The 13,798-nt window shown below is 52.5% G+C and overlaps 4 protein-coding genes across 4 annotated transcripts; 1 reads left to right on the top strand and 3 right to left on the bottom strand.

Moving 5' to 3' along the window:
- Positions 1 to 1,037: 1,037 nt before the first annotated feature.
- On the top strand, positions 1,038 to 6,493 carry P170DRAFT_456895 (pleiotropic drug resistance family ABC transporter). The gene is made up of 6 exons (XM_024851660.1): positions 1,038 to 1,891; positions 1,949 to 2,827; positions 2,886 to 3,129; positions 3,194 to 4,126; positions 4,182 to 4,494; positions 4,548 to 6,493. Exons 1-6 carry the CDS (start codon positions 1,215 to 1,217, stop codon positions 6,059 to 6,061), a joined length of 4,560 nt encoding a protein of 1,519 aa, XP_024703643.1. The 5' UTR covers positions 1,038 to 1,214; the 3' UTR covers positions 6,062 to 6,493.
- A 1,084-nt stretch (positions 6,494 to 7,577) lies between these two features.
- On the bottom strand, positions 7,578 to 8,468 carry P170DRAFT_360623 (lytic polysaccharide monooxygenase; the record flags this gene model as incomplete). Its single annotated transcript, XM_024844423.1, has 1 exon — positions 7,578 to 8,468. One exon carries the CDS (start codon positions 8,466 to 8,468, stop codon positions 7,578 to 7,580), a length of 891 nt encoding a protein of 296 aa, XP_024703642.1.
- Positions 8,469 to 9,751: 1,283 nt separating this feature from the next.
- On the bottom strand, positions 9,752 to 11,333 carry P170DRAFT_360285 (GAT-like domain-containing protein; the record flags this gene model as incomplete). Its single annotated transcript, XM_024844405.1, has 5 exons — positions 9,752 to 10,495; positions 10,576 to 10,959; positions 11,044 to 11,082; positions 11,159 to 11,226; positions 11,297 to 11,333. The coding sequence occupies 5 exons, from the start codon at positions 11,331 to 11,333 to the stop codon at positions 9,752 to 9,754; spliced, it is 1,272 nt and encodes a 423-aa protein (XP_024703641.1).
- A 776-nt stretch (positions 11,334 to 12,109) lies between these two features.
- On the bottom strand, positions 12,110 to 13,652 carry rpl17 (60S ribosomal protein uL22). The gene is made up of 3 exons (XM_024849490.1): positions 13,097 to 13,652; positions 12,688 to 12,875; positions 12,110 to 12,627 (listed from the first exon to the last, which is right to left on the bottom strand). The coding sequence occupies exons 1-3, from the start codon at positions 13,197 to 13,199 to the stop codon at positions 12,472 to 12,474; spliced, it is 447 nt and encodes a 148-aa protein (XP_024703640.1). The 5' UTR covers positions 13,200 to 13,652; the 3' UTR covers positions 12,110 to 12,471.
- Between the last annotated feature and the right edge of the window lie 146 nt (positions 13,653 to 13,798).

Below are 13,798 nucleotides of genomic sequence, written 5' to 3'. Positions count from 1 at the left end.
CGTGCAATACGCTATACGGAGTACGGTACTACCGCGTACGTAGTATAGGTATTGTGTAGTCTTCTAGTATATGTGTTCACAGAACAAGCCTTTGTTGTCATCCCGTAGATGACTCGACCCAAATATAAGGAGGCTGACTCATGTCCATTGTCGATGAGACATCAGGAGTCATTTCACACAATTGGCGTATGGCGTTTGTTTGCATGGCCTAGATTTCGGGTTGGACTCCAGTAGGTGCATGCATGGAATTGACACCTGGACTGGCAGGCAGCCAACCTTACGTACGTACGATGCAATCAGGAGGGATGCCTACCGGATTGATCACTTGGATCACTTGGACAGTGGCGACGTTCCGTGCGGCTTGCATTTCCATCCAGGGCAATTGACCCTGTCGCCCAAGAGAAAACTCGGATGCTGAATTTTAACCCAATCGGCTTCCCGTAAAAAGTCCTCACCCTCCATCAGCAAATCCAGGAGACCGCGGAGTCCGAGAAGACCCCTGTCCGGAATACGTAGTCAAGTGTTGACTCTAGGTGAGTGATTGCTGACACCAAAGAAAAGTGTTCACAGACTCAGGGTCCACTATGACTGGTCAGCCTTAAAACGGAAAAAGCACAGCCGTCGGGAGTGGGAGTCTCAGGCATCCGCCCCCAGATATCGGGTTCTCGAGCAACCCAGGGCCAAGGAGCTTCGCTTAAGCCGTGTACCGTCGATACCAGGAGGACAGAGCTCGTACCTGTAATCATTACCACCGGAGAGAAAGAGGTCTACGATCCCGTTCTGGAGCCGATGGGTCCGGATCCTCGTCTTCCCTGATCCCGATTGGCCTCACTGCTGGACCCTCGTCGTCCATTCGTTCAACCTAAAAAAAACAAGGAGCCATTCGCGACCCCCGACTGGTTTTACTTGGCTTTTTTTCAGGTTGGATTTGATTTTTTTTCTCGGACCCACGAAAGATTACCGTCGCGGTACATACGGGGATAAGGTCGTCCTGGCTCCGGCCTTAATCCTTATTCTATCGCATCCTTCGAGCCTTTCGATCTTCCTGCATCTTACCTGTCACTCCTTAAACCCTTCTTCCTCAACCTACCTTAATTCTCTCTTTACATATATTAATTCCTTTTCCCCCGCCTGTCACCTTCTATGGTTTTGGTTTTCCGTTCGTTACATCTTGTTATTAATTCGAGACTAGACGTCTCTGGACATCTTTAATCATGTCTCTCCTGGGGACAATAAACCCTAATCTTAATCCTGCACGCACGGTAGGAGCCCAGGGCTCCCAAGATCCCGAGAACGAGGTGGAAGCCGCTGCCCGCGAGACCGTCCACCACACCGAAGACTATGAAGAATCCTACGAGATGCAAGACGCCGGCGAAGGCTCCAGCAAGGACGACATCAAGATGAAGGGTCGGGATCGCAGCAGCAGCTTGAGTTCCGCCGAAACGGCCCTCGAGAAGGCTCCCGACGGCACCGACGACGAAATCCGCGAGGAGGAGATCCATCGTCTGGCGCGGCGCCTGACTCGCAACTCGACCCGATTCTCCACGACCGGTCTGGAGAACCCGTTCATCGAGTCCAAGGAGGACTCGACGCTGAACCCGCACGGCCCCAACTTCAAGTCGAAGCACTGGATGAAGAACCTGCTTGCTTTGTCTTCTCGCGACCCGGCCCACCGCAAGCGCGAGGCTGGCATCGCTTTCCGAAACCTCAGCGTTCACGGTTACGGTAGCCCCACGGACTACCAGAAGGATGTCTTCAACGCGGTCTTCCAGGTCGCTGCTCTTGCTCGTGCAATCGCTGGCTCGGGAAAGCAGAAGATTCAAATTCTTCAAGACTTCGCCGGTGTTGTTAAGAGTGGCGAGATGCTGGTCGTTCTTGGTCGGCCTGGAAGGTATGGATTATTTCTCTATTTTGCGTCTGACAGTTCTAAGTGCTAACGAACGCCCAGTGGTTGTTCCACCTTCCTGAAGACCCTGGCCGGTGAAATGAACGGTATCCACATGGACGCCAACGCTGAGATAAACTACCAGGGTATCCCAGCCAAGCAAATGCGGAAGCAGTTCAAGGGTGAAGCCATCTATACCGCAGAGACCGATGTGCATTTCCCTCAACTGTCTGTTGGCGACACCCTGAAGTTTGCCGCCCTCGCTCGGTGCCCCCGAAACCGCATCCAGGGCGTCTCCAAGGAGCAGTATGCCCTGCACATGCGAGACGCCGTCATGGCCATGCTTGGTCTGTCGCATACGATCAACACCAAGGTCGGTAACGATTTCGTCCGAGGTGTCTCCGGTGGTGAGCGCAAGCGTGTCAGTATCGCCGAGGCCACCCTCAGTGGCAGTCCGCTCCAGTGCTGGGACAACAGTACTCGTGGATTGGATAGTGCAAACGCCCTGGAGTTCTGCAAGACCTTGAACCTTATGACGAAATATGCCGGTGCGACGGTCGCCGTGGCCATCTACCAGGCGTCCCAGAGCGCGTACGATGTCTTCGACAAGGTCACGGTCTTGTACGAAGGCCGACAGATCTACTTTGGCCGCACCGACGAGGCCAAGGACTTTTTCGTCAACATGGGATTCGAATGCCCCGACCGTCAGACCACCGCCGATTTCTTGACTTCCCTTACCAGCCCGTCGGAGCGTGTTGTCCGCAAAGGATATGATGGCAAGGTCCCCCGCACGCCTGACGAGTTCGCTGCCGCCTGGAAGAACAGTGCTGCGTACCAGAAGTTGATGCAAAAGATCGATGAGTACAACCAGGAATTCCCCGTTGGTGGTGAGTCGTTGGATCAATTTATCGAGTCCCGCAAGGCTATGCAGGCAAAGAACCAGTGAGTGCTCAGTCCCGATCAACCGCGGATCAACCGCAATTGAACTAACATTTCCTAGGCGTGTCGGTTCTCCTTACACCGTCTCTCTTTGGGAACAGGTGAAGCTTTGCATGGTCCGAGGTTTCCAGCGTCTCCAAGGTGACGCTAGTCTGACAATGTCCCAACTGATTGGTAACTTCATCATGGCCTTGATCATCGGAAGTGTCTTCTTCCGAATGGAGGACGATACTTCTAGCTTTTATTCCCGTGGAGCTTTGCTCTTCTTCGCCGTTTTGCTTAATGCCTTTTCTAGTGCGCTGGAGGTATGTATTCGGCCATTGCTTCTCAACGTGCAATTGATGTGCATGAAACTGACCATCCCCTTAGATCTTGACTTTGTACGCCCAACGTCCCATTGTCGAGAAACAGTCCCGTTACGCCATGTACCACCCCTTCGCCGAAGCTATTGCCTCGATGTTATGTGATATGCCCTACAAAATTCTTAATACGATCATCTTCAACATCACGCTCTATTTCATGACTGGTCTACGCCAGGAGGCGGGCGCTTTCTTCACGTTCCTGCTCTTCTCCTTCGTCACCACCTTGACCATGTCCATGCTGTTCCGTACGATCGCCTCTTCGTCTCGCAGTCTGTCTCAGGCTTTGGTGCCTGCCGCCATCCTTATTCTCGGTCTGGTCATCTACACCGGTTTCACCATCCCCACGAGAAACATGCTCGGGTGGTCCCGCTGGATGAATTACATCAACCCGATCGCTTATGGTTTCGAAAGTTTGATGGTCAACGAATTCCACGGCCGGACTTTCGATTGTGGCCAAACGGATTTCGTCCCGCGTGGTGATGGTTATACCAACGCGGCGTACCAAGTTTGCTCCCAGGTTGGATCAGTTGCTGGTGTGACTACGGTCGATGGAACCACGTATCTTGGCCAGAGCTTCCAGTACTTCCGCAGCCACAAGTGGAGGAACCTGGGTATTATGATCGCGTTCATGATCTTTTTCATGATTACTCACCTTGCCACCACCGAGTACATCTCCGAGGCCAAGTCCAAGGGTGAAGTCCTGCTCTTCCGTCGTGGCCAGGCTCCTCGCAACCCCGAAGATGTCGAGACCAGCACTGGCGTCGGCGCTTCGCAGAAGACGGACGAATCTGGCCAGCGTGAGACCGCGGCTATTCAGCGACAGGAGGCTATTTTCCACTGGCAAGACGTGTGTTATGATATTAAGATCAAGAACGAGCCCCGACGTATCCTTGACCACGTTGATGGCTGGGTGAAGCCTGGAACTTGCACTGCTCTTATGGTGAGTCTTTCGACCTATGTTTTTGGCTGGTCTCGCTCAATACTAACGACATCAGGGTGTTTCCGGTGCCGGTAAAACTACGCTTCTGGACGTTCTCGCCACGCGTGTCACGATGGGTGTCGTGTCCGGTGACATGTTGGTTGACGGTCGCCCTCGGGACCAGTCTTTCCAGCGGAAAACAGGTTACGTGCAACAACAGGATCTTCATCTTCATACCACCACCGTGCGAGAGGCGCTGCGCTTCAGTGCTATCCTGCGCCAGCCCGCCCACGTCAGTCGTCAGGAAAAGCTCGACTATGTCGAGGAAGTCATCAAGTTGCTTGGCATGGAAACGTACGCCGACGCTGTTGTCGGTGTTCCTGGTGAAGGTATTTTCGCTCTCAGCAGTTTATAATTTGACTTGCATTCTAACATGATATAGGTCTGAACGTTGAACAACGCAAGCGTCTTACCATCGGTGTCGAATTGGCCGCCAAACCCCAGCTCCTTCTGTTCCTCGACGAGCCCACCTCCGGTCTTGACAGTCAAACTTCCTGGTCTATTCTTGATCTCATCGATACCTTGACTCAGCATGGACAGGCCATTCTCTGCACTATTCACCAGCCCTCCGCCATGCTCTTCCAGCGTTTCGATCGCCTTCTGTTCCTCGCCCGGGGTGGAAAGACCGTGTACTTCGGTGATATCGGTGACAGGTCTTCTACGCTCTCCAGCTATTTCGAGAGGAACGGTGCCCCGAAGCTGCCCGCCGATGCCAACCCCGCCGAATGGATGCTCGAAGTCATTGGTGCTGCGCCTGGATCTCACAGCGACATCGATTGGCCGGCCGTCTGGCGTGAGAGTCCCGAGCGCAAGGGTGTTCTGAACCACCTCGCCGAGCTGAAGTCTTCCCTCTCCCAGAAATCGGCCGAGCCCACCAAGACGGACGCAGGCAGTTACAACGAGTTCGCCGCCCCCTTCTCGGTTCAGCTGTACGAGTGCTTGGTCCGTGTGTTCTCCCAGTACTGGCGAACTCCCGTCTACCTCTACTCGAAAGCCACGCTCTGTGCCCTTACCGCTCTGTACATCGGATTCTCCTTCTTCCACGCCCAGAACACCAAGCAGGGTCTCCAGAACCAGATGTTCAGTATCTTCATGTTGCTGACCATCTTCGGTAACCTGGTGCAACAAATCATGCCTAACTTCTGTACCCAACGTGCCTTGTACGAAGCTCGTGAGCGACCTTCGAAGACCTACTCCTGGAAGGCATTCATGACCGCCAACATCATCGTGGAGCTTCCGTGGAACGCATTGATGAGTGTCATCATTTTCGTCTGCTGGTACTACCCCATCGGTCTCTACCGCAACGCCGAACCCACCGATGCCGTCCACGAGCGTGGCGCCCTGATGTGGCTGCTCATCCTGTCCTTCCTCCTGTTCACCTCGACATTCGCACACATGATAATCGCCGGTATCGAACTCGCCGAAACAGGTGGTAACCTAGCCAACCTGTTCTTCTCCCTCTGCCTGATCTTCTGCGGTGTTCTCGCCACCCCCGAAACCCTCCCCGGCTTCTGGATCTTCATGTACCGCGTGTCCCCCTTCACCTATCTCGTGTCCGGGATGCTCTCGACCGGAGTCTCCGGCACGGATGCCATCTGCGAGAGCGTCGAATTCCTCAAGTTCACGCCCCCGCCCGACACCACCTGCCAGGACTACATGAGTCCCTACATCAAGCTCTTCGGTGGATACCTCGACAACCCCCAGTCCACCAGCGACTGCTCGTTCTGCGCCATCAGTAAAACCGACACCTTCTTGGCCGGCGTGCACAGTGACTTCAACGAGGCCTGGCGCAACTTCGGCCTCATGTGGGTCTACATCGTGTTTAACATCTTTGGTGCTGTGTTCATTTACTGGCTTGCTCGGGTCCCGAAGGTCAAGAAGACCAAGAAGGATTAAATCATTGTTATATTATGATTTTGTGAAGGTTTATTTCTTTTGATTTAGATTGTGGATAGATTTTTTTTGGATCGCCTTCACTTACCCTTGCATGTTTATAAAGTGCCTAGAACATACTTTTTTTTCTTCCACTTTTGGTCTTTCTTTCGTCACTCTCTTTAAGTTCGTTTACCGATTGTTAGACTGCTCGATTTGATTCTTTCTTGTCTTGTCAATTTGGTTGCATCTATGTCAGCGTACATCATCCATTGGCATTGGCATTGGCATTGACAAAAATTGGGCTTGGTCCCTACCCCACGCATTGCATTACATTCTTGTCTTTCTTTTACTCTTTTTGATTGAACACTCTTCTCTTTGATTTGCTTCTGAGCTACCTGTCATTTATATATACAAAAACACATACATACAATATACATTGTACATTCAATTAGCTAGATCGGACATTTCCAACCTTAAATCATACTTGTTTGTTTTCTAACAATCCCATATCTGTATCAACACCGACTCACCTCGATCATAATTTCTTTTCCCAAAGGACGGAGTAGAAAGAAAAAAGGGAGGTCTGGTCTCCCTCTGTCTCATGCCCTCTGTACTCAATTAAACCAGATTAGATTAGATTAGAACGGAACAAGATAGAACGTGCTCTATGCGCTCTCGTCAGAACTAAACAACTAACTAGTCATCTAGACCTAGGTAGGTAGAATATAGCGACCTTGACCCCATCCCTAGCCGCTACCGACATTAGGAGTTAGAACTCGATATGTAAACGGTAGACATGCTATGTTTTGAGAAGAAAAGGAAAGGAAAGAAATACGAAGGCAAATACGAGCGCCAAGATGGCAATAACCACCTACCTACCTATCTACTCCGGACGGGGTAATAAGTTTATGTTGTGTTGGTTTTGGTTCTATTATATTCTCTGCTTCTATAATACTACAGCGTCGTAAGACTCAGAAATCGGCTAAATTACGCAACGAATATACGGTGTAGAATGAAGGATCTAATTAGGATATCAGCTAGGCAGGAAATAACAAAAGTACACACACAATATTCCATTCCCCTATCTCATTTCTCCCTCCCTCCGTTAATAAACCAAGAGCATGTGAACAGAGTTTTTCTTTGTCCTTCCTCCCTAGTCCTTCAGAAAGGATAAGCTGAGAAGAGAACTAGCGATACTAGTCATAGGGCCGAGAAGCAACGGTTAATTAAAGTATATTAACTCGGAAATTAGCGACAGCCGACAAACACCCGCTCCGCAGGATTTCTATTTTCATTCATCCCATGTCTAATTTCTACGCTGTCATACGATATGGAGATTAATTGAACTGGAGAATAGAATGCAGACTCGAGACTGGAGAGCCAAGAAGATCGAAAAAAATAGTGGATTAATATGAATAGCAGGCAAAAGAAAAATTTCTATTTTGGTCTAGAAAACTCTAATCACCTATGCTCGGCGTCCTCCGCTTTTGATTCCAGTGGAAGAAATTAATTCAGATCAAGGTCGAAAAGACATGATCTAGTTGGCGTACTCGAGCAGGCTCTTGAAGAGGCTGGCCACGAAGGTGAGCTGCTCCTCGGCGGAACCGTCCTTGGGGATGCCGGTGACGGAGGAGTCGGAGGCAGCAGCGGTGGTGGAGGCAGCGGGGGCAGCCTCGGTGGTGGCGGCCTGCTTGGCGCTGGTGGCCAGGGTGGTAGGGGCAGCGCTGGAGACGACCTGGTTGCCGGTGCTGGGGGTGGTGGTGATGGCAACGGGGGCGGTGGTGGAGGCAGCGCCGGAGGCAGCAGAGCTGGAGGAGCCGGAGCCGGAGGAGCCAGAGCCGGAGCCGGAGCCGCCGAGAGTGAAGTCAACGCAGGACTCGTAGGTCTGGTCGATGGACTCGGCGAACCAGTACCACTGGAGCACACAGGCGCCGGCCTCGGTACACTTGTCACCGAGGTCATCGGGCATAGTGATGCTGAAGCTGGTCTCGGTGTCCTTGACACCGGTGGAGGTGGAGGCGTACTCGTCCCAGGACTTCAGGGGGCTGCCGATGACGGAGTGGGAGGAAGTGTCGACGACGGAGACGTTGGCAACACCGGTGTGAGGGGCGCGGATGTCGACCTCGAAGTCGATCTTCTGGCCGGCCTTGTAGGAGTAGATGTTGTCCTTGTTGTCGGCGAACTTGTAACCCTTGCAGAGCCAGATGTCACACTTGGCGTCATCGTAGTCGTCCTGGCCGCTGGCGACCTGGAGCTCACCCTGGATGTTGCCGTAGTTGTCGGCCTCCTGGTTGGTCTTGACCTGCTGACCGCAAGCAGACTCCATGGCAGAGCCGGGCATACGGGGCTTAGGGCTGGTGACGAAACCGTGGCCGTGGGCCATGGAGACGAGGCCGGCAAGGGCCATGATAGATCCGGTGGTCTTCATTTTGGTTGGTGAAAAGTGGTTTGGACTGAGAAAGTTCCGAAGAGAATGTGGGTTTGACAGAGAAAGACAAGGTATACCAGTATACCGGAAGTCAAGATAAAGAATGAATGAAAGGTGAAAGAATGAGATTGGTCACGGACCAAAGTTCAAGAGAATGTGGAATGAAAGAAGACAAGGCAAGCCTGCGTGCTAAGAAGAAAGAGAAGAAAAAAAAGAGTCAAGACGGGCGTTCTCTCTGCATGCCTATATAGCAAGTTCCCATCCGTGAGATGACGGCTGACTAGGGTAGCTCCATCGGAAGGAGGATCGTGAAACACTACTCTAGTCCTGACCAGGGACCAAGTTTCCCTGATTCAGTCCCGGGTCAACTCCACCGAAATAACGGCGGTATAACTGATGTCGGTCAAGGCGTCTGGAAAGATGGAGACTGACAGTTCACTAATCCGCCAAGCAGCGTCGGCGAGAAGCCGACCGACCTGCCAAGCGTCAGCGCCTGTGACGGGCACGGCGCGTGTAGTTTCAACTTAATTGGAGTGAAACAAAAGTGGAGGATCAAAGAGGAGCTTAGAAGCAGGTCCGGGATGCTTGGCACTCTTAGGGTTTCAGCTTCATTAACCCGGCGCCTGGTTTAGCCCCAGGTGAAACCATGCGCGGTTCCTGGCTTAATTACCCTCGTCCGCTGGCAGTTCTGTGATTGATCATGTCTGGTTCATCCGTTAATATAAATCGCATATGGATAGGATGATTTCTCCCCCCTTTCCCAATTTCGCCCCACCCACTACAGCACCAGCGCGGTCCTGGAGTCTCCTGTGTTTAATGACCGTTGTGATCGGTCGCATTTCCTGGGAAAAGATCAGCCATCTCCCAATAGTCTCTGCATGGGCTCGGCCTTACGGAGGAGGCACTGGACTCCACTCAAGCCCTCAATAGTTGCTTGAAATCTTTCCGAACGGGCCTTATTTGATCGTCCCACCCGCCGGCGAAGTACTTCTGTCCCGTCCACGGCGTCTACCAGACCTACTCCGGAGCATACATGCAACAAGGAAAAAAAAGTGCATAATCCAATCAGAGAATGTAAATGAGTATTGATCCGCAAAGAGGTATCATAGGAGTCAAAATAAACCGGTGGGTACTCGGTACAGCTATACAAAATCATGGCGGAAAGCATTCAATCGTCATGTCGCCCAATGACAGTAGAGGGATAACAAATATAAAAAGAATCAAGAAAAAAATAGAACACAATATGAACGGGGAAATAATGCCAAGAAGCGTGCTCAAAGCAGTCAAGTTCGTTGGATAGGCCGTTGCTGGGGGTCGCTCCACCAGTCGTTTGACGGCCCATCCATCCGTGAAGTTTCTGCATGGGTCGGTGCGTTCACAGGATGAGGCGAACTGAAGTTATCCGCAAAGGGGTTCTGGACTTGGAAATCCTCGGACCGATACTCATGCTGTCCAGCGCCATTGCTTGCCGACGGTGGATATCCTGCTGCAGGGGTCATCATCGGCGCTGCAGGTGGTGGCACCGGTGCCGCGGAGGGTCCAGGAGGACTCTGCGCTTGCCATTGTGATACAGGGGGTGGTGGAGGGACCGGCCGCAATGCCCCCGACGCCGATGCATCGTCCGACGAGGAAGGCGACTGGCTCCCGCCTTGGCCCAGGGTCTTGCGAGCCTTGAGAATGGCATGCTGATGCTTCGACAGAGCCACCGACAATTCATCATTCGCTTCGATCAACGTCATCAGCGTATCCTCGTCAGGCGTTGGGTTGGTCGAATGAATGTAGTTCTCCATGGCGCGGGATGCCACCCGGCACCGATCGGAAAACTCCTTGATAAGCTCATTCTCCAGAATCTCCGCGGGCGGAGTCGACTGCACAAACTGGATAAGGAGCTTCGCCGACGTCTTGGCTTCGGAAACACGTGCGGCCAACTCATCCGGGGGTGGGAGCGATGAATTATTCTGTCGAACATTAAAGTAATTCGATCGGGAACCCTGTGGTTGGGGCGAAGGCTGAGACCGCCAAGTGCTCTGTATTCGGAAGAGAAACGTTAGCGCTGTGCTTCAAGAGACCACGGTGCTACCTTAATCGCCCGATGCGGTTCACATACACCACTGTTGCTTCTCGTGAGTTTCGTCTTTTCCTTCCTCCACATCTGTAGAAGCAGTGTCAAGTCCTCATCCCATTGTCGCTGCGTATCAAACGTGTCCAGAGTGTCCCGCAGGAAGTGTTGCACATTGGGGTCCCTCCCCTGTCGCAGGAGATCCTTCACGGTTGCGACAAATTTGGCATCGATGTTGCGCGTGAACGTGTGACCGGGGTTATCGATGAGGATGCGAATCAGCATGATCGCATTGTACTGCGCATTGGCCGGCGGCGTGGCGGCCGTGTCCGAGAGCAATTTGCGAATGCGATGGGCGGCTTCCCGGGCGGCATTGGGACTGGACTCGGCGCTTTCGACGATACCCGGCAGATGAACGAATTCATTACTTTGCTGTTGATATCACAATTCGTAAGCCTCCTGTCTGGCATTGGCAAGGGGAATCGCAGTTCCTCCATGGTGAGGGTAGATACGTACGGAATTGCCGGGGCCAGCACCCGCTTCGCAAAAGGCATTCTATCAACCACCACAGATGTTAGCGGAAATTTGTCCGGGAAATAAATTCTTCATCTTCTCGCAATATGACACATACCACTTCTCTTAAGATGACACCCTCCGGAGAGTCATCGGGATACGATGCGGGGCTGTCCAGCGAGGACGCTGTGTCTGACGATGAGTAACCGCCGGAATGATCGATTGATTAGATGTCGCAAAGACAAGGAAGACCTACTGGACCGCTTGCTGAGTGAACCAAATATGCGTTTCATTATGCCGAGCGACAATCAGGAAAAAAGAAAGCAAAGCAAGACAAAGACCGATTCCGACGAGCGAGAAGAAGAAAGAAAGCGCAGACTGAGGAGGTTAAGGGCGATAAACACGCTTAGGTAAGGAGTTCTCACCCCAAAGGTCCAGGCAGAAAGAAGTTCCAGGCGGCGATCTCCAAGTCAACGAAAGTGGCAAAGACGGCGACACGCAAGCCCTTTTTCTATCCTTAGGTCTTTTCGGACTCCCCCATCCACGGCGCCTAATTTGTCAGGAATGGTGATGCCTGGGAGTTTGCTCGGCGATCCGGTCAAAGGGTGCAGGCAGCCGTTGGCACATGGCATACGTATGTATGCTTGAGTTTAAAGATCTTACACCGTCATCGGTCTTCTTCAGTACTGGCTACTCTATCTCCGAGTCAGTCGATTCGTGGATTTCCATCTACCTCCGAAAGCAACGAGGCCTCGACCTCTGCCCGGTCTCGTGGCCACTGTTACATGGTAGCACAGCCACCCTTGGCCTTACAGACTTCGGAGGCATCAGCCATAGATCGTCCTGTTGGTTGGAGATATGCAGCTGGCTGACAAGGGTGGATATAAACCCGACGAGTGGTTTACTCTTCTGTAGGGCTACCTGTAAGCAGATCCATGGGGATTCGATTACTGTGCGCATGCATCCAACTAGGACTACGATAAGGCTGAGGACCGAGTGATGCAATTCCTTGGCCACGATAATCCAGCACAACAGTCAAGTCGTAGATATGATTCCGTAACCCATTCATGAAAAAAAGACGCTCAATAGTATTTCGAAGTATATGAGAAGATGTCCGGATCAAGCTGTACCTCGGTAATGACATTCGTTCGTCGTCAAGAGCCGTGTGCAAATCGCCAGGCTCGTCGAGTCCAGAGGCAAAACCAGAGGGAGACCGGAACAAGAGTCAAGACGCAAGGAACACGTTCATAACAAAACAGTTACGAGCCCGAGAATCATCATCGGTGCCCGCGATATTCGAATTTTTTGGCAAAAATTTAATTTTTGTATTCCTTCCGTGACCAGGTATTTGTTCCGTACAACAGAAAACTCCGGCTTTCCCATTCATTTTCCGACTACTTTACTACTTTCCCCCCGACACCCACAAACCGCTTATGCCTGGATGGCACGGCGGATCTCAGCACCGCGCTGGCGAGAGCTGAGGCGAGCCTCCTCGCGCTTGACAACGTGAGGGCCCTTCTGGACGAACTCCTCACCCTCGGTAAGGATCAGCTCGATGTGGCAAGGGTTGGTCATGTAGGGGTTGATCTAGAGTCCGAGTCAGCGTTTCGATTCGAGCAGGTTTTGCCGGGAAAAGTTTCCACATACACGACCGTGAGCACGGTAGGTACGTCTGCGGCCCTTGGGAGCCTGGTTGACCTGGATGTGCTTGACGATGAGGTTGCCGGTGTCGAGACCCTTGGTGTCGGCGTTGGCCTCAGCGTTCTTGAGGAGGTCGAGCAGGAACTCGGCGGACTTGACGGGCCAGCGGGCCTTGGAGACACCCCACTGCTTGCCTGTAGGATGGAAAAAGTTGTCAGCCGTTTGGTCCCTTCTTTACATCTGGTTGATGCATCTGGTTGATCCACGAAAATCTCTCCCATGTCCATTTCTCTGAATGATGTCGGTTCGATTTCCATCCATCGGCCACCTCTTTCTTTCCACCATCCAGACATTCCTCATTTCGTGATCCTCAATCCAGACACATCCACCGCAATTCATAGGGTTTATCACTCACCCTGGGCGCAGCGACCGGTGCTGCCAGCGTACCTCCGCATGGGGACGGCCTCAGCCTTGTTGGTGACGTTGCCGAGGAAAGTGAGAGCGCGCTGCAGCTTCATGCCGTTGATGGCCTGGGCGGTCTCGCGGGTGTTCTTGAAGCTGACACGCAGGTAAGAGCCCCGGGCGCGGGCGCTCTTAGCGGCCGGAATCTCCTGAGCAGCGTAACGGACCTGAAAAACGCAAGAAAATCCCGAATCAGCAAAACGTGTCCCTTTATATCCTCCATGCTAACGCAATTGACGGTCTCTTGTGGTGGTGCTCATGGTGGGTTTGGGTTGCCAGGGCCGAAAATTTTCTTTTCTGTCTCTCGCGGGATAACGACATCGCCCATATTGGGATGGGCAGGATCGAACGAGGATCGGGATCACAACGGGGGGGTTTTTCAAGGCAATAAAAGGCTCTCCATGGGGCGATCTTGTCCTCGCCGAAATCAGCAGCGAAAATAGCACTCACCATCTTGATGTGGTTGCCGGGCGGGGTGGTCCTCGATGTCGGGTGAGAAGTTTTGTCGCTTTTCTTTCGGCGGCCACTGGAACTTGAGATCGCGAGGCTCGTCTCGTTGTGGTGCGCTTTTTCACTCTTGGCATTTCCGGCCCTAAGCGAGCCCTAACGCTAGTCCGGTACTGGCTCACCGCCCGGCAGTTCGTGCCAAGTCTTC

The sequence above is a fragment of the Aspergillus steynii genome, assembly GCF_002849105.1.
Source record: "Aspergillus steynii IBT 23096 chromosome Unknown P170scaffold_5, whole genome shotgun sequence".
Taxonomy (NCBI): Eukaryota; Fungi; Ascomycota; class Eurotiomycetes; order Eurotiales; family Aspergillaceae; genus Aspergillus; species Aspergillus steynii.
This window is presented reverse-complemented; position numbering and strand designations above follow the sequence as displayed.